This window comes from Macaca mulatta, chromosome 14 (assembly GCF_049350105.2).
Source record: "Macaca mulatta isolate MMU2019108-1 chromosome 14, T2T-MMU8v2.0, whole genome shotgun sequence".
Taxonomy (NCBI): Eukaryota; Metazoa; Chordata; class Mammalia; order Primates; family Cercopithecidae; genus Macaca; species Macaca mulatta.
The window spans coordinates 57,707,563-57,731,619 of NC_133419.1; the positions used below are offsets into that span (position 1 = coordinate 57,707,563).

Sequence of the window (24,057 nt, forward strand, 5' to 3'; positions counted from 1 at the left end):
CCTCCCGAGTAGCTGGGACTACAGGCACCCGCCACCTCGCCTGGCTAGTTTTTTGTATTTTTTAGTAGAGACAGGGTTTCACCGTGTTAGCCAGGATGGTCTGCATCTCCTGACCTCGTGATCCGCCTGTCTCGGCCTCCCAAAGTGCTGGGATTACAGGCTTGAGCCACTGCACCCGGCCCCTAGGACCTTTTTGAAGCTGGGCATCCTGTAAGAAAGCTCTCCTGCTTTTCTTGCTTTTTCATGATTTTTCTCAAGCAAGTTGGTATGGAGGAAGGCTTTCCAGAAGCTGACCTACATACAGATGCATGTTTTATCAGACAGCAACTATTAAGATAGGGCTGGATATTTGTGTGCTGTAGAAGGCCGGAATCTTCTGTTAGCAACCTAGCCCCAGCTTATGCAGCGTCTTGGGCACAAGTTGTGTCTTTGGAGCCTTCTAGGAGTAACCTGATCATGTCTTCTCCAGATTGGCTCACTATCATGAATCAGTTAGCTTGATCCTGAGATAATCAGGAGCTAGCTCATCTCCTCTTTCAAACCTCAGGCTTGTTCTGTTTACTTGTCTGTAAGGTGAGTGCATTACTTCACCTTCTGCCTCCGTCCAGACTTCCTGGACATTTGGTGTACTTTCCCTCAACTGTGAGATCTCTGGGCAGGGACCACAGCCCATTGTTGAGTTAAGTGACCTCTTCTTGGTCCTATGGATTAGCATGCAGCTAATGTGTTTGACCTCTGTTTGGAATTCAGAATTCTTAATGACTACACATCTTTGATACAAGAGATGATACCTCAAACATCCTTTTGAACAGCCGCTCTTTTCCATGAGTCTTGGTCTGTTCTGACATTTATGTCTCCCTTCAATCATGTCTTTGACCTAAGAGGATTGAGTTACTGGATTCTTTATGTATTCTAGTGGCCATCTCTGAGATGTGCTCACAGAACGCCTAAATTAAACATCCAATACAAGTTGAGTGTGTTAAGTTAAAAAAAAAAAAAAAAAGATTTTTCTGAGTATTCCTGACCTTACATCAGTGAACATTTATGTTTTTAAGTCTTACATGAGATATTGTGTGTGAAAGCATTTTCTTCCCAAATTTACATGAGTACCTACATTGTTATATATTTTTATTAAATAGATATTGTAAAAATAAATGTGCAATTATAGCATTTAATCCCATTATAATACTCATTTGTTTTTCTTTCAGTGGGCACTATTCCCAATATAGATGGGCACTGGAAACAACACCGCTATGGTAGAGTTTACTCTTTTGGGGTTATCTGAGCATACCGCACTATGTGCTATTTTATTTCTTGTGTTTCTGAGAATTTATGTTGTCACCTTAATGGGTAATATCAGCATAATCATGTTGATCAGAAGAAGTCATCATCTTCATACACCCATGTACCTTTTCCTCTGCCATTTGGCCTTTGTAGACATTGGGTACGTCTCATCAGTCACACCTATCATGCTCATGAGCTTCCTAAGGAAAGAAACCTCTCTCCCTGTTGCTGGTTGTGTGGCCCAGCTCTGTTCTGTACTGACGTTTGGTACAGCTGAATGCTTCCTGCTGGCTGTCATGGCCTATGATCGCTATGTGGCCATCTGCTCGCCCCTGCTCTACTCTACCCGCATGTCCCCCAGAGGCTGCATCATCTTAGTGGGCATGTCCTACCTGGGTGGATGTATGAATGCTTGGACATTCATTGGCTGCTTATAAAGACTGTCTTTCTGTGGGCCAAATAAAGTCAATCACTTTTTCTGTGACTATTCACCACTTTTGAAGCTTGCTTGTTCCCATGATTTTACTGTTGAAATAATTCCAGCTATCTCTTCTGGATCTATCGTTGTGGCCACTGTGTGTGTCATAGCCATCTCCTACATCTATATCCTCATCACCATCCTGAAGATGCGCTCCACCGAGGGCCGCCACAAGGCCTTCTCCACCTGCACCTCCCACCTCACTGCAGTCACTCTGTTCTATGGGACCATTACCTTCATTTATGTGATGCCCAAGTCCAGCTACTCAACTGACCAGAACAAGGTGGTGTCTGTGTTCTACACGGTAGTGATTCCCATATTGAACCCCCTGATCTGCAGCCTCAGGAACAAGGAGATTAAGGGGGCTCTGAAGAGGGAGCTTAGAATAAAAATATTTCCTTGATGAAACTAGTTTGAAGAATTTGATATATTAATATTCTATATATAATAATAATAAGACACTGAGTGTTTGTGGTCAAAATATATCTGTCCATAGACCATCACCCAGTGTGGAGCTTTTTAGTCAATCATGAGGGTAGATTTTCAGATAGAATAGGAAATTGGAAGTCCATCTTGCTTTACCTTTAATAAAATTGAATTACATTTATAATTGAGAATGCAAATAATTTCACATGAAAAAATGCTTTATCTGTTGAAAACCCTTTAAAAATTTTATTCTGATTTTTTCAAGAGTTGTTTTCTGCGATAAGTTAAGGCATACCTTTAAATCTTCAGACCCCGGTGTGTGATGTTCCCCTTAATGGGTGCAGCTCACCAACATGGCACATGTTTACATATGTAACAAACCTGCACGTTGTGCACATGTACCCTAGAACATAAAGTATAACAAAAAATAAAAAAAGAAAGAAAACGTTGGAAAAAAAAACCCTTCAGACTGTGGCCATTTTCAACATCAGCTTATCCTGAGATACATGCCTGATAGCTATAGTTGTTACTGAGTACATTGTGCGAGAAAATGACAAAGGAACCATAGTAACATTGCTAGAGATGTTCTTCTTCCAGAAAGGTTGCCTGCTGAGAATGAGCTTGGTAGACCCACAACAATCTGGTCTGTGTTTCTATTCTCTGTCTCCAGCATGGTTATAGGGGTCCCAGAGAAGAACCTGTTAGATGCCCCTGACTAGCCTATGAATTTATCTGTCAGATCAAAACAAGTGACTTCTGTGTGAACGAGAAGGGTTTCTGAACTCCTTAGAGACTGAGTGGAAAAAAAATCAGGCAATAACTTCCCAGAGGAGAATCTAGCTTATAGTGTGACATTGTGGCTCTGAGGAGCAACCTTTCAGTGTGACTCATTCATGGTCAGATCCTCATCCTACTCAGGAAACTCAAGGGGACTAGACTGCCTCTCCCCTGAAATTATGTCTGCCCCTGGAGAGGCTTAATCAACCTCTGTATGCTGACCACTACCAGATTCATTTCTCTTTCCTGTCCCCTCTTTAGTGTTTCAGACAACAATCCCAACATTCTGTCAATAGAACCATAGTGTATCAATCATTTCATTCATATATTTTTTATTTTGTACATTCAAAAACTATATTTGAGGCCAGGCACAGTGGCTCATGCCTGTAGTCCCAGAACTTTGGGAGGCCAAGGCAGCCGGATGACCTGAGGTCGGGAGTTCAAGACCAGCCTGACCAACATGGAGAAACCCTGTCTCTACTAATGATACAAAAAAAAAAAAAAAAAATTAGCAGTGCATGGCGACGGGCACCTATAATCCCAGTACTCAGGAGGCTGAGGCACAAGAATTGCTTGAACCTGGGAGGCGGAGGTTGTGGTGAGCCAAGATGGCTCCATTGCACTCCAGCCTGGGCAACAAGAGCAAAACTGTCTCAAAAATAAATAAATAAATAAATAAATAAATAAATAAATAAATAAAATCATATTTGATGATTCGTATTTTATTTTTTTAAATTTTTTTTTGAGATGGAGTCTAGCTCTGTCGCCCAGGCTGGAGTGCAGGGGCGTGATCTCAGCTCACTGCAAGCTCTGCCTGCTGGTTCATGCCATTTTCCTGCCTCAGCCTCCCGAATAGCTGGGACTACAGGCGTACGCCACTGTGCCCAGCTAATTTTTTATATTTTTTAGTAGAGACAAGGTGTCACATGTTAGCCAGGATGGTCTCGATCTGGTGACCTCGTGATCCGCCCACCTCGGCCTCCCAAAGTGCTGAGATTACAGGTGTGATCCACTGCAGCCGGCCTATTTGGTAACTCTTATAGGCACTGCCCTAGATAAGGATATAAGTGACTAATAGCCACAGATGTCTGTCGTGATGGAATCTATCTGCTAACGTAGGAGTCAGACAATAAAACTAACAAGTAAGTGATACCTAGTATTAGAAGGGCATGAGTGCTATGGAAAAAGAAAAAGTGGAACAGCATGTGGAAGGTTGATGTGCCAGGGGCAGGGAGGAGTCACTGCAGGTCTCACTGGGAACATAACATCTGAACACCGGCTGCCGAAGGTGAGCACAGTTCATGTTGAATGTGGTGTTACCTGTGTAACAGCTCTATGAGTCTAATCTTCACTCACATGCATGTAATTTACTTTTGAGGTTTCTGTTCCAACCATGGCAGAATTGGCCATTTTAATCAGTGCCATGGTAAGTACAATTAAAACATGATAAAATGTTAAATATATCTTAAATTTCACATTAGCACTTACAGGATAATAAGGAATTGTCTTACCAGAAAGTGCGATAACCTAGAAAAGTAGGCCCAATACTCAAAAATGCTTTTGCCGAGAGAGAATTTGACAAGTCAGAAGATTGTTATTAACCTGAGCTGTGGCTTTAGTGTTCTTTTGGGATGAGAGGGCCACAAGTAAAAGCCTATGGCATATCCAGGTAAGAAGTCTGATTTATACACCTCACATATATCCTCAGGATAAGGGAAAACCTGAAGTAACCAGGGCTGGCACAGGTTAGCAGCCCTGGAGAGCTTGAGAAGCTCAGTGCTTGAATTTGAATATAACATGGTCAGGGACAGGTGGACCGAATCAGGGTGAACTGAATAAGCAAACAACCTCATGTCCATCAGGACAGATATCTGTCCTGATGTCTGTCATGTCAATGATTTCTACTGGTAATTATTTAAATCAATCAATGACCTCATGTCAATGATTCCTAGTGGTAATTATTCAAAATCAATAACCAACACACAGTGAAAAATAATGACCAACACAAAAGGAAACAAGGTACCAAGCATGAAAGCCAGTGGAAGCAACGGGCAACAGAAACAAAACTAAGATTTAACATATGGAAATGAATAATTACAGACTCTACTATTGCTTTGTTTCAAAGTAAAAAGACTATTTGAAATGTGTACAATTACAGAAAACCAAAAATAATGACTAAATGTATGCAATTATTTAGAACATCATACATGAAAAATTCACAATGCCAGTAGAGTTACACCAGGCATTTCTATTTGGTGAGCATAGTCCTCACTGGTCTTCACATAGAAATCCCAAGTGGCAGCACAGGCAGAGGAGCTATCTTTCTTAGAAGCCTCATGACCTTAACTGGAATCAATATATTTTACTTGATTTATTTAGTATTTAGTATAGTGTTTAGTTCTAGGGTCCCTGCAAGATTTTTAAAGCAATAAGAATCACGGAACTCAAGGAAGTATAAAGTACAAAATAGAGGCCAGGCACAGTGGCTCACACCTGTAATCCCAGGAGGCCGAAGTGGTGGGACCACAAGGTCAGAAGATTGAGACCATCCTGGCTAGCATGGTGAAACCCCATCTCTACTAAAAAATGCAAAAAATTAGCCAGGTGTGGTGGCAGGCGCCTGTAGTCCCAGCTACTGGGGAGACTGAGGCAGGAGAATGGCGTGAACCCAGGAGGCGGAGCTTGCAGTGAGCCGAGATCACGCCACTGCACTCCAGTCTGGGCCACAGAGCGAGACTCTGTCTCAAAAAAAAAAAAAAAAAAAAGGATAGAATTTACAATTAATCATTTTTATCACAAGCAGTGTAGTGTTATATGTAACACACCTGACATTTCAGTTTTGTCCCAATTTAGGAGAAATAGGAAGTTCACTCATGGTAAAATTTATCCTTAAAGAAGTCAAATGACGTGTCATTGGGGGTCTTAAATGCAATACACTATTTACATAGAATTCTGAACAAATGCACTGTTTAGAATTCCATACTGAATCATAGGCAGAACTTAAGGACCATGAATAATGTTATTTGGGAAATAGGCCCCTTACTCTGTGTGTCAAGTATGGTGCTCTGAGAGAAATTTGTTTAGAAGACAACCTAGGCAATACTATTCAGGACATAGGCATGGGCAAAGACTTCATTACTAGAACACCAAAAGCAACAGCAACAAAAGCTAAATTTGACAAATGTGATCTAATTAAACTAAAGAATTTCTGCACAGCAAAAGAAATTATAATCAGAGTGGAGGGGCAACCTACAGAATGGGAGAAAACTTTTGCAATCTATCCATCTGACAAAGGGCTAATATCCAGAATCTACAAAAAACTTAAACAAATTTACAAGAAACAAACAACCCCATCAAAAAGTGAGCACAGGATATAAACAGACACTTCTTAAAAGAAGACATTTATGCAGCCGACAAACATATGATAAAAAGCTCATCATCACTGGTTGTTAGAGAAATGCAAATCAAAACCACAATGAGATACCATCTCATGCCAGTTAGACCGGCGATCATTAAAGAGTCAGGAAACAACAGATGCTGGAGAGGATGTGGAGAAATAGGAACGCTTTTACACTATTGGTAGGGGTATAAATTAGTTCAACCATTATGGAAGACAGTGTGGTGATTCCTCAAGGATCTAGAACTAGAAATACCATTTGACCCAGCTATTCCATTACTGGGTGTATACCCAAAGGATTATAAATCATTCTACTATAAAGACACATGCACACATATGTTTATTGTGGTGCTATTCACAATAGCAAAGACTTGGAACCTACCCAAATGCCCATGAATGATAGACTGGATAAAGAAAATGTGGCACATATACACCATGGAATACTATGTAGCCATAAAAAAGGATGAGTTCATGTCCTTTGCAGGGACATGGATGAGGCTGGAAGCCATCATTCTGAGCAAGCTAACACAAGAACAGAAAACCAAACGCTGCATGTTCTCACTCATAAATGAGTGTTGAATGATGGGATCACATGGACACAGGGAAGGGAACATCACATACCAGGGGCCTGTCAGGGAAGGGATAGCATTAGGAGAAATATCTAATGTAGATGACAGGTTGATGGGTGCAGCAAACCACTATGGCATGTGTTTACCTATGTAAAAAAACTGCACATTCTGCACATGTACCCCAGAACTTAAAGTATAAAAAAGAGTAGAATAAAAATACTATTTTTTCTTGAAAAAAAAAAAACATGACAGCCACAGATTCAGAAAAGACTTTGATAATTTTTATCATCAATTTGTGATTAAAAAGCCTTAGCAAAATTGACATAGAATAATTACTTCATCTAGGAAAAAACTACTCATGTTTGAAAGCTTTTCCTTCGTGTCTGAGAATAAGAAAGTGATGCCATTGTTAGCATTCTATTCTTCACGGTGTGGATGACACTAGGCAGGGCACTACAATAAGAAAAGGAAATAGAAGGCATAACAATAGAAGAAAAGAAGTAAAGTGTTATACAAGATGACTATTTATGTAGAAAATAATGAAGTAAAAATAGATTATCAATATTAGAGATATTTTTCACAATATTGATGGAAAAAACAAAATAAGAGCAAATGTTTTATTTCCTTTTAAAATTTTTTAATTTTTATAGGTACATAGTAGGTGTATATATTTATGGGGTACAGGAGATGTTTTGATACAGGCATGCAATGTATAATAATTACATGATAGAGAATGGGGTATGCACCCCCTCAAACACTTGTCCTTTGTATTACAAACAACCCAATTATATTCTTTTAGTTATTTTAAAATGTATGATTAAAATATTGATTGTAGTCGCCCTGTTGTGCTAGCAAATGCTAGGTTTTATTCATTAATTCTAACTATTTTTTTGTACTGATTAACCATCTTCACTTCCCCTCCAACCCTCTACTGCCTTTCTCAACCTCTAATAACCATCCTTCTACTCTTTATCTCAATTAGTTCAATTGTTTTGATGTTTATATCACACAAATAAGTGAGAACATGTGAGTGACATTTGTCTTTCTGTATGAAAAAAAGCTCATCATCACTGGATTATTTCACTTAACATGATGTTCTGCAGTTCCGTTAACATTGTCGCAAATAACGGGGCCTCATCCTTTTTTATGGCCAAATAGTACTTCATTGTGTCTATGTACCACATTTTCTTTATCCATTCATCTGCCGATGGATGGTTAGGTTGCTTCCAAATCTTGGCTATTGTGAACATTACTGCAACAAACATGGGAGTGCAGATATCTCTTTGATATACTGATTTCCTTTCTTTGGGGTATATACCCAGCAGTGGGACTGCTGGATCATATGGTAATTCTATTTTTGAGGAACCTCCACACTGTTCTCCACAGTGCTTGTACTAACTTACATTCCCACCAACAGTGTACGAGGGTTCCCTTTTCTCCACATGCTCACCAGCATTTGTTATTGCCTGTCTTTTGGATAAAAGCCATTTGAACTGTGGTGAAATGATATATCATTGTAGTTTTGATTTGCATTTCTCTGATGACAAACAATGCTGAATAACTTTTCATATGTTTGTTTGCCATTTGTATGTCTTCACTTGAGAAATGTCTATTCAAATCTTTTGCCCATTTTAAAAACTGGGTTATTAGATATTTTCATATAGAGTTGTTTGAACTCCTTATGTATTCTGATTATTAATCCCTTGTCAGAGGGGTAGTTTGCAAATATTTTCTCCCATTCTGTGGGTTGTCTCTTCACTTTGTTTATTGTATCATCTGCTGCACAGAAGCTTTTTAACTTGAGGTGATCTCATTTGCCCATTTTTCTTTGGTTGCCTATGCTTGTGGGGTATTGCTCAAGAAATTTTTGTCCAGATCCATGTTCTGGAGACTTCCTCTAATGTTTTCTTGTAGTGATTTAGCAGTTTGAGGTCTTAGATTTAAGTCTTTGATCCATTTTGATTTTATCTTTGTATATATAGAGAACAGGGTCAGTTTCATTCTTCTGCTTATGGAAATCCAGTTTTCCCAGCATGATTTATTGAAGAGACTGTCTTTTCCCCGGTGTATGTTCTTTGCACCTTTGTCAAAAATGAGTTTACTGTAGGTGTGTGGATTTGTTTATGGGTTCTCTTTTCTGTTCCATTGGTGTATGCATACATTTTTATGCCAGTATCATGCTGTTTTGTTCACTATAACTGTGTAGTATAATTTGAAGTCAAGTAATGTGATTCCTCCAGTTTTGTTCTTTTTGCCTATGAGAGTTTTGGCTACTTGGGCTCTTTTCTGGTTCCATATAAGTTTTAGGATTCTGTTTTCTATTTCTGTGAAGAGTGTCATTGGTATTTTGATGGCGATTGCACTGGATCTGTAAACTGCTTTGAGTAGTACGGACCTTTTAACAGTATTGATTCTTCTAATCCACAAGCATGGACTATCTTTCCATTTTTTGTGTCCTTTTCAATTTATTTCATCAGTGTTTAACAGTTTTCTTTGTAGATATCTGTCATTTCTTTGGTTAATTCCTAGTTATTTAATTTTATTTGTGACTGTTGTAAATAGGATTCTGTTTTTTATTTCTTTTTCATATTGTTTACTGTTGATGGCATATAGAAACGCTACTGATTTTTTAAATGTTGATCTTGTATCCTGCAACTTTACTGAAATTGTTTATCAGCTGTAATAGTTTTTTTGGTGGAGTCATTTGATTTTTCCAAATATAAGATTATATAATCTGCAAACAAGGATAATTTGACTTCTTTCTTTCCAATTTGGATGACCTTTATATTTTCCTCTTGTTTGCTCTAGCTAGGAATACCAGTACTATGTTGAATAACAGTGGTGAAAGTGGCCACCTTTGTAATGTTCTATGTCTTAAAGGAAAGCCTTTGAGTTTTTACCCATTCAGTATGATACTTGTAGGTCTGTCATATATGGATTTTATTATGTTGTGGTATGCTCCTTCTATATACTTTTTAATGTTTTTATGATGAAGGGATGTTGAATTTTATCAAATGCTTTCTCATCATCAGTTGAAATGATTATATGGTTTTTGTTCTTCATTTTGTTAATATGATGTACCACATTGGATTGATTTGATACGTTGAACCATCCTTGTATCCCTGTGACAAATCCTACTTAGTCATGATGAATGAATTTTTAAAAATGTGTTGTTGAATTTGATTTGCTAGCATTTTGTTCAGGATTTTTGTATCAATATTCATCAGGCATATTGGGGTATTGAAGTCTTCAGCTATTATTGTATTGGAGTCTATTTCTCTCTTTAGCTCTAATAATATTTGCTTTATATATCTGGGTGCTCCAGTGTTGGATGCATGTATATTTAATATTGTTATAATCCACTTTCCAAATTGACCTCTTTATCGCTATATAATGACACTTTGTCTCTTGCGGTTTTTGTTTTGAAATCTATTTTGTCTGATATAAATATAGTGACTCCTTGTGTTTTTGGGTTTCCATTGGCATGGAATATTTTTCCATCGTTTTGCTTTCAATCTATGTGTGTTTTTATAGGTAAGGTGTGTTTCTTGGCAGAAACAGATCAATGGGTCTTGTTCTTTCATACATTCAGTCAGCCTACGCCTTTTGATTGGAGAGTTTAGTCCACTACATTCAATGTTATTATTGATAAGTAAGGCCTTGCTCTTGCCATTATGTTATTTGTTTTCTGGTTGTTTTGTGGTCCTCTCTTCCTTCTTTTCTGTCTTCCTGTCTTCCTTTTAATGAAGGTGATTATCTCTGGTGATATAATTCATTCTCTTGCTTTTTTTGTATATCTATCATATGTGTTTTGGTTTGAGGTTGCCATGAGGCTTGCAATTACCCATTATTTTAAACTCATAATAATTTAATGCTGTTTTCATAAACAAATAAACAAACAAAAAGAAAACTAATAAACAGTTTAGCTTCATCTTCCCTGCTTTTTAATTTTTTGATGTTTTTATTTATACTTTATTGTATTGTCTATGTCTTGAAAAGTTGTTGCAGTTATTATTTTTCATTGGTTCATCATTTTGTTTTTCTACTAAGGTATGAGTAGTTTACACACCATTGTTACAGTGTTATAATATTCTGTGTTTTTCTGTGTATTTTCCAGTGAGTTTAGTACCTTCAGGTGATTGTTTAGTGCTCATGTATATCTTTTTATTTCTGCTTGAAGTACTTGCTTTAGCATTTCTTGTAGTACAGGTCTGCTGTTGATGAAATCCCTCAGCTATTGTTTGCTGGGAAAGTCTTTATATCTTCTTCATGTTTGAAGGATATTTTCACCAGATATTCTACTGTAGGGTAATTTTTTCTTTTTTTTTACTTCAAATATGTCATGCTGCTCTCTCCTAGCCTTTTCCACTGAAAAGTCTACTGCCAGATGTATTAGAGCTCCATTGTATGTTTTTTTTTTTTTCCTCTTGATGCTTTTTGCATCCTTTATCTTCATTATTAAATGCCTTGAGGTTGTCTTCTTTGGATTAAATCTGCTTGGTGTTCTATAATCTTCTTGTACTTGAATGATGATATCTTTCTCTAGTTTTGGGAAGTTCTCTGTTATTATCCCTTTGAATAAACTTTCTTCCCCTAGCTGTTTCTCTACCCCCTCTTTAAGGCCAATAACTCTTAGATTTGTCCTTTTGAGGCTATTTTGTATATTCTATAAGGATGCCGCAATTACTTTTGCACCAACCTAATATCTCCTCTGACTGCGTATTTTCTTTTTTTATTTTTATTTTTTATTTTTTTTATTATACTTTAAGTTCTAGGGTACATGTGCACAACATGCAGGTTTGTTGCATATGTATACGAGTGCCATGTTGGTGTGCTGCACCCATTAACTCGTCATTTACATTAGGTATTTCTCCTAATGCTATCCCTCCCTGCTGCCCCCACCCCACAACAGGCCCCAGTGTGTGATTTTCCCCACCCTGTATCCAAGTGTTCTCATTGTTCAATTTCCACCTACGAGTGAGAATAAGCGGTGTTTGCTTTTCTGTCCTTGTGATAGTTTGCTCAGGATGATGGTTTCTAGCCTCATCCATATCCCTGCAAAGGACGTGAACTCATTCTTTTTTATGGCTGCATAGTATTCCATGGTGTATATGTGCCACATTTTCTTTATCCAGTCTATCATTGATGGACATTTGGATTGATTGCAAGTCTTTGCTATTGTGAATAGTGTCACAATAAACATACATGTGCATGTTTCTTTATAGTAGCATGACTTTGGGTATATACCCAGTAATGGAATAGCTGGGTCAAATGGTATTTCTAGTTCTAGATCCTTGAGGAATCACCACACTGTCTTCCACAATGGTTGAAATAATTTACACTCCCTCCAATAGTGTAAAAGCATTCCTATTTCTCCACTTTCTCTCCAGCACCTGTTTTTTCCTGACTTTTTAATGATCGTCATTCTAACTGGTGTGAGATGGTATCTCATTGTGGTTTTGATTTGCATTTCTCTGATGACCAGTGATGATGAGCATTTTTTCATGTGTCTGTTGGCTGCATACATTTCTTCTTTTGAAAAGTGTCTGTTCATACCCTTTGCCAACTTTTTGATGGGGTTGTTTTTTTCTTGTAAATTTGTTTAAGTTCTTTGTAGATTCTGGATATTAGCCCTTTGTCAGATGGGTTGATTGCAAAAATTTTCTCCCATTCTGTAGGTTGCCTGTTCACTCTGATGGTAGTTTCTTTTACTGTGCAGAAGCTCTTTAGTTTAATTAGATCCCACTTGTCTATTTTGGCTTTTGTTGCCATTATTTTTGGTGTTTTAGTCATGAAGTCGTTGCCCATGCCTATCTCCTGAATGGTATTGGCTAGATTTTCTTCTAGGGTTTTTATGGTTTTAGGTCTAACATTTAAGTCTTTAATCCATCTTGAATTAATTTTTGTATAAGGTGTAAGGAAGGGATCCAGTTTCAGCTTTCTACATATCACTAGCCAGTTTTCCCAGCATCATTTATTAAATAGGGAATCCTTTCCCAATTTCTTGTTTTTGTCAGGTTTGTCAAAGATCAGATAGCTGTAGATGTGTGATGTTATTTCTGAGGCCTCTGTTCTGTTTCATTGGTCTAAATCTCTGTTTTTGTACCAGTACCATGCTGTTTTGGTTACTGTAGACTTGTAGTATAGTTTGAAGTCAGGTAGCATGATGCCTCCAGCTTTGTTCTTTTTGCTTAGGATTGTCCTGGCAATGCAGGCTCCTTTTAGGTTCTATATGAACTTTAAAGTATTTTTTTTTCCAATTCTGTGAAGAAAGTCATTGTTAGCTTGATGGGGATGGCATTGCATCTATAAATTACCTTGGGCAGTATGGCCATTTTCATGATATTGATTCTTCCTATCCATGAGCATGGAATATTCTTCCATTTGTTTGTGTACTCTTTTATTTCTTTGAGCAGTGGTTTGTAGTTCTCCTTGAAGAGGTCCTTCACATCCTTTGTAAGTTGGATTCCTAAGTATTTTATTCTCTTTGAAGCATTTATGATTTGGCTCTCTGTCTATTATTGGTGTATAGGAATGCTTGTAGTTTTTGCATATTGATTTTGTATGCTGAGACTTTGCTGAAGTTGCTTATCAACTTAAGGAGATTTTGGGCTGAGATGATGGGTTTTCTAAACGTACAATCATGTCATCTGCAAACAGGGATATTTTGACTTCCTCTTTTCCTAAGTGAATACCCTTTATGTCTTTCTCTTGTCTGACTGCCTTGGCCAGAACTTCCAGCACTATGTTGAATAGGAGTGGTGAGAGAGGGCATCCCTGTCTTGTGTCAGTTTTCAAAGGGAATGCTTCCAGGTTTTGCTCATTCAGTATGATATTGGCTGTGGGTTTGTCATAAATAGCTCTTATTATTTTGAGATAAGTTCCATCAATACCTAGTTTATTGAGAGTTTTTAGCATGAAGAGATGTTGAATTTTGTCGAAGGTCTTTTCTGCATCTATTGAGATAATCATGTGGTTTTTGTCTTTGATTCTGTTTATGTGATGGATTATGTATATTGACTTGCATATGTTGAACCAGCCTTGCATCCCAGGGATGAAGCTGACTTGGTAGTGGTGGATAAGCTTTTTGATGTGCTCCTGGATTCAGTTTGCCAGTATTTTATTGAGGATTTTCGCATCAGTGTTCATCAGGGATATTGGTCTAAAGTTCTCTTTTTTTGTGTGTCTCTGCCAGGCTTTGGTATCAGGCTGATGCTGCCATCATAAAATGAGTTAGGGAGGATTCCCTCTTTTTCTATTGATTGGAATGGTTTCAAAAGGAATCGTACCACCTCCTCTTTGTACCTCTGGTAGAATTTGGCTGTGAATCCATCTGGTCCTGGACTTTTTTTGGTTGGTAGGCTATTAATTATTGCCTCAATTTCAGAGCCTGTTATTGATCTATCAAGGGAGTTAACTTCTTCCTGGTTTAGTCTTGGGAGAGTGTATATGTCCAGGAATTTATCCATTTCTTCTAGATTTTCTAGTTTATTTGTATAGAGGTGTTTGTAGTATTGTCTGATGGTAGTTTGTATTGCTGTGGGATAAGTGGTGATATCCCCTTTATCATTTTTTATTGCATCTATTTGGTTCTTCTCTCTTTTCTTCTTTATTAGTCTTGCTAGTGGTCTATCAATTTTGTTGATCTTTTCAAAAAAACCAGCTCCTGGATTCACTGATTTTTTTGAAGGTTTTTTTTTGTGTCTCTGTCTTCTTCAGTTCTGCTCTCATCTTAGTTATTTCTTGCCTTTTGCTAGCTTTTGAATTTGTTTGCTCTTGCTTCTCTAGTTCTTTTAATTGTGATGTTAGGGCGTCAATTTTAGATCTTTCCTGCGTTCTCTTGTGGGCATTCAGTGCTATAAATTTCCCTCTACACACTGCTTAACTGTGTCCCAGAGAGTCTGGTACATTGTGTCTTTGTTCTCATTGATTTCAAAGAACATCTTTATTTCTTCCTTCATTTCGTTATGTACCCAGTAGTGATTCAGGAGCAGGTTGTTCAGTTTCCATGTAGTTGTGCGGTTTTGGGTGAGATTCTTAATCCTGAGTTCTAATTTGATTGCCCTGTGGTCTGAGAGACAGTTTGTTGTGATTTCTATTTTTTTTTACATTTTCTGAGGTGTGTTTTACTTCCAACTATGTGGTCAATTTTGGAATAAGTGTGATGTGATACTGAGAAGAATGTATATTCTGTGGAGAGTTCTGTAGAAGTCTATTAGGTCCGCTTGGTCCAGAGCTGAGTTCAAGTCCTGGATATCTTGTTAACCTTCTGTCTTGTTGATCTGTCTAATATTGACAGTGGGGTGTTAAAGCCTTCCATTATTATTGTGTGGAAATTTAAGTCTCTTTGTAAGTCTCTAAGGACTTGTTTATGAGTCTTGGTGCCTGTATTGGGTGCATACATATTTTGGATAGTTAACTTTTCTTGTTGAATTTATCTCTTTACCATTATGGAATGGTCTTCTTTGTCTCTTTTGATCTTTGTTGGTTTAAAGTCTGTTTTATCAGAGACTAGGATTGCAACCCCTGCTTTGTTTTTTGTTTTCCATTTGCTTGGTAGGTCTTCCTGCATCCGCATCCCTTTATTTTGAGCCTATGTGTGTCTCTGCATGTGAAATGCTTCTCCTGAATACAGTATACTGATGGGTCTTGACTCTTTATCCAATTTACCAGTCTGTGTCTTTTAACTGGGGCATTTAGCCCATTTACATTTAAGGTTAATATAGTTATATGTGAACTTTATCCTGTCATTATGATGTTAGCTGGTTATTTTTCCACTTACTTGATGAGTTTCTTCCTAGCATCAATGGTCTTTACAGTTTGGCATGTTTTTTCAGTGGCTGGTACCAGTTGTTCCTTTCCATGTTTAGTGCTTCTTCAGGAGCTCTTGTAAGGCAGGTTCTGGTGGTGACAAAATCTCTCAGCATTTGCTTGTTGGTAAAGGATTTTATTTCTCCTTCACTTGTGAAGCTTAGTTTAACTGGATATGAAATTCTGGGTTGAAAATTCTTTTCTTTAAGAATGTTGAATATTGGCCCCCACTCTCTTCTGGCTTCTAGAATTTCTACTGAGAGATCTGCTGTTAGTCTAATATGCTTCCCTTTGTGAGTAACCCGACCTTTCTCTCTGGCTGCCCTTAACATTTTTTCCTTCATTTCAACCTTGGTGAATCTGACCATTGGGGTTGCTCTTCTCGAGGAGTATCTTTGTGGTGTTCTCTGTATTTCCTGAATTTGAGTGTTGGCCTGCCTTGCTAGGTTGGGGAAGTTCTCCTGGATAATATCCTGAAGAGTGTTTTCCAACTTGGTTCCATTCTCCTCATCACTTTCAGGTACACCAATTAGACGTAGATTTGGTCTTTTCACATAGTCCCATATTTCTTGGAGGCTTGGTTCATTTCTTTTTACTCTTTTTTCTCTAAACTTCTCTCTCACTTCATTTCATTAATTTGATCTTCAATCATGGATACCCTTTCTTCCACTCAATCGAATCAGCTACTGAAGCTTGTGCATGTGTCATGTAGTTCTTGTACCATGGTTTTCAGCTCCATCAGGTCATGTAAGGTCTTCTCTACACTGTTTATTCTAGTTAGCCATTCGTCTAATCTTTTTTCGAGGTTTTTAGCTTCATTGTGATGGATTTGAGCATCTTTCTTTAGCTCAGAGAAGTTTGTTATTACTGACCTTATGAAGCCTACTTCTGTCAACTCATCAAAGTCATTCTTCATCCAGCTTTGTCCCATTGCTGGTGAGGAGCAGCAATCCTTTGGAGAAGAGGCGCTCTGGCTTTTAGAATTTTCAGCTTTTCTCCTTTGGTTTCTCTCCATCTTTGTGGTTTTATCTACCTTTAGTCTTTGATGATGGTGACCTACAGATGGGGTTTTGGTGTGGATGTCCTTTATGTTGATTTGATGCTATTCCTTTCTGTTTGTTTGTTTTCCTTCTAACAGTCAGGTCCCTCAGCCGCAGGTCTATTGAAGTTTGTTGGGGGTCCACTCCAGACTCTGTTTGCCTGGGTATCACCAGAGGAGGCTGCAGAACAGCAGATATTTCTGCCTGATCCTTCCTCTGGAAGCTTCATCTCAGAGGGGCACCCAGCTGTATGAGGTGTCAGTTGGCCCCTGCTGGGAGGTGTCTCCCAGTTAGGCTAAATGGGGGTCGGTGACCCACTTGAGGAGGCAGTCTCTCCATTCTCAGAGCTCAAACTCCGTGCTGGGAGAACCACTGCTCTCTTCAGGGCTGTCAGACAGGGACATTTAAGTCTGCAGAAGTTTCTGCTGACTTTTGTTCAGCTATGCCCCATAAGGGCAGTCATTAGATTTTAAATCTTCAAAATATTTTTTTTTTGACTCCATGTCTCACATCCAGGGCACACAGGTGCAATGGATGGGATTCCAAGGCCTTAGGCAACTCACTCCTGTGAATTTGCAGGATTCATCCCCCTCCATTGCTTTCATGGGCTGGTGTTGAGTGCCTGTGGCATTTCCAGGTACAGGGTACAAGCTGTTGGTGAATCTACTATTCTGGAATCTGGAGGGTGGTGGCCTCTTCTGACAGCTTCATTAGGCAGTGCCCCAGAGGGGACTCTGTGTGGGGGCTCCAACCCTACATTTTCCTTCTGCATTGTCCTAGTAGAGTTTCTCAGTGAGAATTCCAACCCTGTAGCAGACTTCTGCCTTGATACCCAGGTGTTTCCATACATCCTCTGAAATCTAGGCAGAGGCTCTCGAGCCTTAATTCTTTCACTCTGTGCAGCCACAGGCTTAAGACCACATAGATGCCACCGAGACTTATGTCATGTTCCCTCTGAAGCAGCAGCCTGAGCTGTACCTGAGCTCCTTTGAGCTATGGCTGGAGCTGGAGTGGCTGGGATAGTGTCCTGAGGCAGCACAGTGCAGCAAGTTCCTGGGCCTGGCCCAGGAAATAATTCAGTCCTCCTAAACCTCTATGCCTGTGATGAAGGGGCTGCTGTGAAGATCTCTGAAATGCCTTTGAGGCCTTTCCCCATTGTCTCAGTTATTAGCCCTTGGCTCCTTTTCACTTATGTAAATTGCTGCTTGAATTCTTTCCCTGAAAATCGGCTTTTCTTTTATACCACAGGTTGCAAATTTTCCAAACTTATATGCTCTACTTCCCTTTAAATGTGTAAGTTCCAACTTCAGGTTATTTCTTTGCTCATGCATATGACCATAGCCAGGCCACATCTTGAATGCGTTTCTGCTTGGCAATGTCTTCCTCCAGATACCTTAAATCATCACTCTCAATTTCAAAGTTCCATAGATCCCTTGATCAGGAGAACAATGCAGCCATGTTCTTTGCTAAGGTATAACAAATGCGCTTTTGCTCCAGTTCCCAAAAAGTTTCTCATCTCTGTCTGAGATCTCAGATGCCCGGCTGTCTCTATACAAATCACTACCAGCATTTTGGTCACAACAATTCAACAAGTCTCCAGGAAGTTTGAATATTTCCTTCATCTTCCTGTCTTCTTCTGAGCCCTCCATACTCTTCCAACCTCTTCCCGTTGCCCAGTTCCAAAGCTGTTTTCATATTGTCAGGTATCTTTATACAATGTCCCACTCTTCAGTACCAATTTTCTGTATTAGTTCATTCTCAAATTACTGTAAAGAAATACCTGAGACTGGGTAATTTATAAAGAAGGGAGATTTAATTGACTCATAGTTCTGCAGGCTATACAGGAAACATTGTGGCTTCTGCTCCTAGGGAGGCCTCAGGAAGCTTCCAATCACGGTGAAAGGTGAAGGGGAAGAAGACATGTCTTACATGGCAGGAGCAGAAGCAAGAGAGAGAGAGAGTGGGGAGTTGCCACACACTTTTGTGTTAAACAATCAGATCTCAAGAGGACTCACTCACTACCACAAGAACACCACCAGGGAGATGGTGCTAAACCATTCATGGGAAACTTCCCCCATGATCACATCACCAGTTCCATCTTCAACTCTGGAGATTAAAATTTGACATGAGATTTGGTGGCGACACAGATCCAAGCCATATCAGGTGCATTTCAGGTGTTCTCTTTTAGGTATCTTGAAAAATGTAATGCATAGTTTTAACTATAATCACCCCACTTTGCTTTCTGAACTTATTAGAAGTTATTCCTTATGAGCTGGGCACAGGGGCTCACGCCTGTAATCCCAGCACTTTCGGAGGCCAAGGCAGGTGGATCACTGAAGACCAGGAGTTCGAGACCAGCCTAGCCAACATGGTGAAACCCCATCTCTACTAAAAATGCAAAAATTTACTACTCTGGAGGCTGAGGCATGAGAATTGCTTGAACGTGGGAGGTTGCAGTGAGCCAAGATCTCATGACTGCACTTCAGCCTCGGTGACAGAGTGAGACTGTGTCAAAAACAACAACAACAACAACAACAAACCCAAAAACTTGTTCCTTCTATCTAACTGTATGTTTGTACCTATTAACCGACCTCTCTTTATCTACCCTCCCTCACCACTATACACCCTCTCCAGGCGGGTACCTATCATTCTACTCTTTACCTCTATGAAATAAACTTTTTTGGCTTGACATATGAGTGAGAACATGCAATATGTTTCTGGGTTTTTTTTTTTTTTTTTTTTTTTGAGACAGAGTCTCACGTTGTCACCCAGGCTGGAGTGCAGTGGCGCGATCTCTGCTCACTGCAAGCTCTGCCTGCTGGGTTCATGCAATTCTCCTGCCTCAGCCTCCTGGTAGCTGGGACTACAGGTGCCCATCACCACACCTGGCTAATTTTTTTTGTATTTTTAGTAGAGATGGGGTTTCACCACGTTAGCCAGCATGGTCTCGATCTCCTGACTTTGTGATCCGCCTGCCTCAGCCTCCCAAAGTGCTGGGATTACAGGTGTGAGCCACTGCGCCTGGCCTGCAATATGTTTGTTTCTGTGCTTGGCTTATTTTACTTAACCTAATGATCTCTAGTTGCATGTTGTTGCAAATGACATAATTTCATTTTTTTAAATGTCCAAATGCTATTCCATCATGTATATGTACACCATATTTTCCTTTTCCATTCATCCATTGATGGGCACTTAGGTTGATTCCTTATCTTTGTAATTGTGAGTAATTCTGCAACAAACATAAGAGTTTATGTATCCCTTTGTTATATTGATTATTTTTCCCTTGGATAGACACCCAGTAGTGGGATTGCTGAATCACATGGTAGTACTATTTTTAGTTTTTTGAAAAAATCTCTGTTCTGTTTTTCCATAGTGGCTGTATCAGTTTACATTCCCATCAAGTGTGCAAGAGTTGTCTTTTCTCTATATCTTCACCAACACCTGTTATTTTTGATTTTTTAATAATAGCCATTAGAATGGTTTAAATTTGCATTTCTCTGATGATTAGGAATGTTGGACATGTTTTCATACACCTGCTAGCCATCTATATGTCTTAGTTTGAGAAATGTCTTTTCGTGTTTTTTGTTTATTTTTAATGGGATTATTATTATTAATTATTATTATTTTTACTGTTGAGTTGTTTGAGTTCCTCGTATATTCTGGATATTAGTCCCTTGTTGGATGAATAGTTTGCAAATATTTACTCCCACTCAGGAGGTTCTTCCTTCACTCTGTTGACTGTTTCTTTTCCTGTACCAAAGGTTTTTAGTTTAATATTGTCTCACTTGTCTATTTCTGTTTTCATTTCCTGTGGTTTTGAGGTCTTTGCTATAAAATGTTTGCCTATGCCAGTGTCTGAATAGTTTTTGCCATGTTTTCTTTCAGTAGTTTTAGTGTCAGGTGTTATGTTTAAGTCTTTAATCAATCTTGTGTTGATTTTTGTATATAGTAAGAGTGTGGGGTTCAGTTTCATTCTTCCACATTTTAATCACATGGAGCACTATTAATTTAAAAGCACTTTCCTTCATGTATGTTCTTAAGGACTTCATTGAAGATCAGTTGTCTGTAAATGTGTGCATTTATTTCTGGGTTATCTATTTTGTTACATTGGTTTATGTGTCCGTTTTTATGTTAATACTGTGTTGTTTTGGTTATTAAAGCCTTATAATAGATTTACAGATCAGGTAGTATGATGCCTCCAGGTTTGTTCTTTTTGCTCAGAATTGCTTTGGCTATTCTGTCTCTTTTTTTGGTTTCATATGAATTTTGGGATTTTTTTTTTCTATTTCTATGAAAGTGACATTGATAGTTAGACAGAGGTTACATTGAATATGCAGATTCCTTTAGGCAGTAGGATTATTTTAACAAAATTAATTCTTTCATAACATGAGCATAAAATTTCTATTTGTTTCTGTTCTCTTCAATTTCTTTTACCAGTATTTTATTTTGTAGTATTCCTTGTAGAGATTTTTTATCTCTTTTATTGAAGAAATACTCATTTATTTACATATAACTGTCTTTAGTTTTGAAAACATATCTGAATATTTTATTATTTGCAATTTTATCACCTAAATAAACAATCCTTCATTTTCATATAAATTTCCTTTAAACAAGAAAAAATTGATCATGGCTATGTTTTTAAAAAGTCTGTTTAAATGTTTATGATCTTGGGCTGTGCTTAATTATTAATACATAGTAAGTTGCACCCTTTCTTCTGGTTTCTGGTGGAGGGCAAGGCATTAGCCAACATACTGAAGTAATTCTGGATGTAACCTTGTAGTACCCAATATGTATTGGCTTTAAATATGTGCATGTATTAAGCATGTATTCTTCTATCTTCACTGTTTTATTTGCTCAACTAGTTAATGACTTATTTTATTTTATTTTTCCAACTTTTGTTTTAGGTTCAGGAGGTACATGTGTGGGTTTTTTATACGGGTAAATTGCACATCATAGGGATTTTGATATAAAGATAATTTCATCACCCAGGTAATGAGCTTAGTACCCCAATAGTAGTTCCTTAATTTTCTCCTTTCTACAACCCTACATCTCAAGTAGGCCACAGTGTCTATTGTTCCCTTCTTTGTGTTCATGTGTACTGAATGTTTAGCTCCTGCTTATAAGTGAGAACATGCACTATTTCGTTTCCTGTTCCTGTGGTTAATTTGCTGAGGATAATGGCCTCCAGCTCCATCCATGTTGTTACAAAGCACATGATCTCATATTGTTTTTTAATGGCTGCATAGTATTCCATGGTGTATATGTACCACATTTTCTTTATTTATTCCACCATTGTTGGGCATTTAGGTTGATTCCATGTCTTTGCTATTGTGAACAGTGCTACAATGAACATGCACATGCATGTGTCTTTGTGGTAGAATTATTTATTTTCTTTGGGTATGTATCAAATTGTATATGGGATTACTGAATTGACTGGTAGTTCTAAGTCCTTTGAGAAATTTACAAACTGCTTTTAATAGTGGATGAACAAGTTTACCTTCCTACCAACAGTGTATTAGTATTCCTTTTCTCCATAGCCTCACCAGCATCTGTTATTTTTTGAATGTTTAACAATAGCCATTCTAACTGATTTGAGATGGTGTCTCATTATGGTTTGATTTGCATTTCTCTAATAATTGGTGATGTTAGCATTTTTTCATTTGCATGTTGGCCATGTGTATGTCTTCTTTTAAAAAGTATTTATTCATGTCCTTTGCCCACCTTTTTATGGGGTTGTTTTCTTCTTGTAAATTTGTTTAAATTCCTTATAGATGCTGGATTTTAGACCTTCATTGGATGCAAATAGTTTGCAAATATTTTCTCCCATACTGTAGGTTGTCTGTTTACTCTGTTGATAGTTTCATTTGCTGTGCAGAAGCTCTTTAGTTTAATTAGATCCTGCTTGTCAATTTTTGTTTTTGCTGTAATTCGTTTTGGTGTCTTCATCATGAAATCTTCACCAGGGTCTATGTCCAGAATGGTATTGCCTAGGTTTTCAACAAGGTTTTTATAGTTTTAGTTTTACATTTAAATCTTTAATCCATCTTCAATTGATTTTTGTATATGGTGAAAAGAAAGGGTCTGGTTTCAGGCTTCTGCATGTGGTTAGCCAGTTATTCCAGCACCATTTATTGAATAGTGAGTCTTTTCTCCTTTGCTTGTTTTCGTCAACTTTGTCAAAAATCAGATGGTTATAGGTGTATGGCTTTATTTCCCGGTTCTCTATTCTGTCCCTTTGGTCTATGTGTCTGTTTTTGAGTTAGTACCATGCTGTTTTGGTTACTGTAGCCTCAGTATAGTTTGAAGTCAAACAGTGTGATGCCTTCAGCTTTTTTCTTTTTGCTTAGGATTACTTTAGATATTTGGGTTCTTTTTTGGTTTCATGTAAATTTTAGAATAGTTTTTTTTTCTAATTCTGTGAAAAATGTCATTGGGAGTTTGACAGGAATAGCATTGAATTGTAAATTGCTTATGGCAGTATGGCCATTTTAACAATACTGATTCTTCCTATCCATGAGGATAAAATGTTTTTCTATTTGATTGTATTATTTCTGATTTATTTCTAGGTATTTTTGGTAGCTATTGTAAATGAACTACCTTCTTGATTTATTTTTTTTCCAATTTCATTATTGGTATATAGAAACAGTATTAATTTTTTGTATGTTGATTTTTTGTCCCACAACTTTACTAAATGTATTTCATCAGTTCTAAGAGTTTTTTTGGTGACATCTTTTGGTTTTTAAAAATAGAAAATCATGTGGTTTGCAAAGACAAGCAATTTGACTTTCTCTTTTCCAATTTGGATGGTTATTTCTTTCTCTCACCTGATTGCTTTGGCTAGGATTTCCAGTACTATGTTGAATTGTAGAGCTGAATGTGGGCATCCTTTTTTGTTCCAGTTCTTAGAGAAATGGTTTTCCATTTTTCCCCATTCAGTATGATGTTATCTGTGAGTTTGTCGTATATGGTCTTATTATTTTGAGGTATGTTCATTCTATGGGTAGTTTGTTGAGAGTTTTAATCATAAAGGGAAGTTAACTTTTTCACATTTTTCTGCATTATTGAGATGACTATATAACTTTTGTTCTTTACTCCATTTGAGGACTGAAACAAAGGTTCAAACCCCCCCCCCCCCGACAGACTAATGGACCCTTAATATGGTTTGGCTATATCCCGACCCAAATCTCATCTTGAATCCTAGTTCCCATAATCCCCACATGTTGTAGGAAGGGCCTAGTTGGAGGTAATTGAATCATAAGGGTGGTTACCCCTATG

The 24,057-nt window shown here is 38.0% G+C and overlaps 1 protein-coding gene across 1 annotated transcript; it reads left to right on the forward strand.

Moving 5' to 3' along the window:
• The first annotated feature begins 1,229 nt into the window (after positions 1-1,229).
• On the forward strand, positions 1,230-2,165 carry LOC100427694 (olfactory receptor 5P3). Its single transcript, XM_002799658.3, is given in 1 exon segment — positions 1,230-2,165. A coding segment is annotated over 1 exon segment (936 nt).
• Positions 2,166-24,057: the final 21,892 nt, after the last annotated feature.